Source organism: Sinocyclocheilus anshuiensis, unplaced genomic scaffold (genome assembly GCF_001515605.1).
Source record: "Sinocyclocheilus anshuiensis isolate Anshui unplaced genomic scaffold, SAMN03320099.WGS_v1.1 scaffold2054, whole genome shotgun sequence".
In the NCBI taxonomy this organism is placed as follows: domain Eukaryota; kingdom Metazoa; phylum Chordata; class Actinopteri; order Cypriniformes; family Cyprinidae; genus Sinocyclocheilus; species Sinocyclocheilus anshuiensis.
This window is the reverse complement of record NW_015539961.1, coordinates 66,367-70,511: the sequence shown is the minus strand read 5'-3', so window position 1 is coordinate 70,511 and position 4,145 is coordinate 66,367. Positions and strand designations below refer to the sequence as shown.

At 39.3% G+C, this 4,145-nt stretch overlaps 1 protein-coding gene across 1 annotated transcript in view; it reads left to right on the top strand.

Annotated features, from left to right (window-relative positions):
- The first annotated feature begins 3,384 nt into the window (after positions 1-3,384).
- LOC107687031 (heat shock factor-binding protein 1-like) overlaps positions 3,385-4,145 on the top strand; it is a 3,141-nt gene continuing 2,380 nt past the window's right edge. Inside the window, exon 1 of the mRNA XM_016484168.1 lies at positions 3,385-3,754. Within this exon, the coding sequence (XP_016339654.1) occupies positions 3,710-3,754 (45 nt within the window). The 5' untranslated portion in view covers positions 3,385-3,709. The remainder of the gene's footprint in view (positions 3,755-4,145) is intronic.

Here is a 4,145-nt window from a genome sequence, read left to right as displayed (position 1 = left end):
GGGGCGTGGTTGGATCCAGATCCAACTCCTCCTACCTTACATACCTAAACCTACCTGTCTCCACCCCCTGATTCCGAAACCCACCCATCTCCACCCCCTATATGTGGATCCAACCACGGTCCCTGGATCTTGTGTTCTGCAGTGAGGGGCTACTGAGATTTGCTGACAGATGGCCCTGAATCCAATGACGAATAAACAACAATTCCCATGATTCATTGCGGTAGTCGCTAAATTCATGGGAAACTGAGTTTATCTGTTCCAATTCTATGGTTTTGTGTTTGCTCTAAGCGTAGTACGCAGGTATAAATAAATAAAGGTACATTTATTAACTTTCATCGTTCTATGCAGATCGTTGGACATTTCAATCAATAAGTAAGACCTGTAGTTAAACAGGCTGGTTTCCTTGTCATTTCGGTTGCCAGTGACCAGGGCCGTCGCTAGTGGGGTGAAAGGTGGTGACAATTATAGGGGCCCATGGCTGAGGAAGGGCCCCCCGGCGATTTTTTTTGATGGGCCACTGCTGCATGTCATCACGAAAGCATATCAATTGCACATGTTTTTAAGCCTTGCTAATTTAACCATTAAAAGAGTTTAAAGCGTTCAAGCACAAGATGCGAAAGAACTGAACCAAGTGCTCGCGCACCGAGTTCGGTGCCCACACAGAGAGCCGCGTCTCACAGACAGTGCTCAAACACCGAACCAAGCTCTCCTTCGATTCCTCACGCACCTGAACAATCAAATATACCTCACCAGTTTAAACATACAAACACAAAAAGACGAGAAAAGCTTAATTCAGCACCTGCAAGCTGTGTTATGTGCGCACAGTGCGCACGCAGAGAGCCACGTCTCACAGCCCTTGAACACCGAATTGAGTTTTTGCTCTTGAACTGACAAATACATACAAAATTAAGTAGATATACCTGTCTTGGCAAATATCCTCAAAAAAAAAAAAGTTGGTTATTTCTTAAGTGAACATAAACAGTTGAAAAAAGAAATAGGATGTGTACCATTATTTTGGATGTATTGTCTCTTAAAGTGACCGCGCCTAATTTACTAGCTGCTGTCGGTGTCCTTAAAGGGTTAGTTCACCCAAAAATGAAAATTCATTTTAATGAAGAGTCATTAATTACTCACCCTCATGTCGTTTCAAACCCGTAAGACCTTTGAAACAGATCCGGCGTGACACAGCTGACACAGAACAGCATACGTTGTTTACGTCCAGCGGATATTCTCCAAAATGGCGCTACAGGGTGATGCGGAGGAGACGAATTGTTGAATAAAGTCTTTTTTTCTTTCTTTTGCACACAAAAAGTATTCTCGTAGCTTCGTATAATTGCGGATGAACCCCTGATGTCACATGGATTATTTTACAGATCTCCTTGCTACGTTTCTGGACTTGGGAACATTTCAGTTGTATTGCTGTCTATGCAGGGTCAGACAGCTCTCAGATTCCATCAAAAATATCTTAATTTGTGTTCCGAAGATGAACTAAGGTCTTACGGGTTTGAAACGACACGAGGGTAAGTAATTAATGACAGAATTTTCATTTTTGGGTGAACTAACCCTTTAATATTAATCCAATAAATTAAATGAGAGAAAATCACTCACTGCTCTTTACTGAATTAATTGTAGTTTTAACAAGAATTAATTAATTGTTTAATTTGTATCTTTGTTCTATTTATTTATTTGTGCTATTTATACAGTTTCAAACAGGGCCCACAGGTACAACTAGCACCGGGGCCCCGCAGACGTATTAATCCTAAACCAGTGGAATGGCCAAGCATCTGTACACCACGAAATAAACATTTATCTTCGAAAGGGGGTGCTTGCGGCTCAGGAAAATTTGGTTCGTAATAATCTAAAATAATTAAAATCTAGCAAATATGTAGTACGGGTTGGGTGTCCACGGGCCTGAAAGTGTAATCAGAATCAGATTTTGCTTTATCCGCCAAGTGTGTGCAAACACACAAGGAATTTGTTGTGTTTTTTAGTAGCTCTTGGTACATACATGACATGAGAACAGAAAGAACAATTAAATAAGACTAAAGAAAAAAAAATAATAACAATGTGGTAAAATCTGGAACAGCAGATTTATGTACAGATTTGTGTATTATTTACTGTACAGTTGTATAAATAAAAATATGTATATGTATTTATATAATACTTGAAAGACAGGCAGTTGCTGGAAATGGAGAAATTAATTAGGCTACAGAAAACAAGTAATCATTTCTGTGCTTTAAAGGGGTCATATGATGCGATTTCAATTTTTCCTTTCTCTTTGGAGTGTTACAAGCTCTTGGTGCATAAAGAAGATCTGTAAAGTTGCAAAGACTAAAGTCTCAAATCCAAAGAGATATTCTTTATAAAAGTTAAGAGTCAGCCACGCCTACCTAAAACGGCTCGTTCTAACATGCCCCCACATATCTACGTCACGATGTGGGAAGATTTGCATAACGCCGCCCAAATGTTCACGCAAAGAAAGAAGGCGCAACTTTTATTCTCGCTGTAGTATTGTTGTTGCCGCCGCTGCCATGTCGTGAAGGCGCTGTGTGCTTCGTTGTGAAAGCGAAACTACTTTGTTTGGCCTTCCAAAAGAGGACGATATCTGCTTCGTCATGCCTGGAGCTGATCCGTGCTGGTCGCTGAGGAAATACAACAACTTTGCACTGTGGATCGCCGGATCGGCTTTCACCGTGGACGAAGCGGAGTCCAGCCCGGGGTCGTCACATGTGGTTGCCGCAAGCCTCTTTCATCGAATCCGCCAGCCGCGCCGTTCTCAAGCCCGCCGCCTCTGCTCACTCTAGCCCTCCGGCTGTTCTTCACTCTAGCCCCCGGCCTCTGCTCACTCTGTGACGCACCGACTAAAATCAGGGCGCCCACTACGGAGACGGCACCAGAGGTGAGGGGGCACAGTGGCCGAGGTGGCCGGGCCGGGCCTCCTCAGCCTCCCCCGTGGCGCCGACGCTGCAGTCCGTTAAAGCTTTTTAAAGTTTGACCATGTCAAAAGGCTGTAAAAGGTCTTAAACATCTTAAATAGAATAAAAAAGTCTCAAATGATATAATATGTTGATGGACAAACAGTGACAATTCTATTAATCATAAAGAAATGTTCTTCATTTATTGAAGAGCCTAGGAAAATATACAGGTAAGTCTTAGTTAATAATAATTTTACTGTATTTTAGTTAGGCTAATCCATTAAATATGAAAAATCTCATTTATTCTAGAAATCTAATATAAAATATTATCAAAAGGCAAAAACAGGACTTTATTTATTTTCACCTATATCGACAACTCAAATCACTATTCATACAGTTCAACTGAATAGATTTATTTACATTGCCCCCCTTTATGACTTAATCTTTTCATTAATGGCATAATATTTCTTCTATATTTTTATCAAAATGTTTTTTTTTTATTATTATTAATCAAATATACTGAATACAGTTGTCAGCTGTTTGCAGAGATTCAGAATCTCTACTGGGTCTCGCCTTTCTGAGCCATCGAGTGCCCCCTTTAGGACATAAAATGATCACAGCTAAAACAGCATAAGCCGTTCTATTGACTTCAGTTCACTGACCAAACCCCTTAACAACGAAATCAGCAGTTTCCACCTTGAATACATCACACAGTACTGTACAGCCTTGACAACACTCTTGATCACACAAGCATAAAGATCACTCGAAGACACGTAGGAATTGTTGAAGAAGATATGTCTGAGAAGGTCCCTAAAACATCTCAGGACCTGACTGTTGTGGTGAGTATTATATATATATATATATATATATATATATATATATGTGAGTGTGTGTGTGCGTGCATGTATAAAAATGTGTGTGTGTACTTGCCTTGGCAACTAACTGAAATAAACTGAAGTACTAAAATTACTAACACTAAAACTACAATAAAGCTATATAGAAATATTAAAAACTAAGAAAATCACAAAAAGCACAACAAAACTACTAGAACTAAAACTAAAAAAAAAGACTATAAAAGTATGTAAATAACACGAAAAAAAATGCTTTGCAATCTCTCTTGTAGTGTTGGTCAATATGATACTTTTTAGTGAATCAGTTTGGTTCAGAAAAAAAAAATCTCAGATTTTATAGGATCTTTTTTTTTTCATTTTATTAATTTGTTTATGTGAT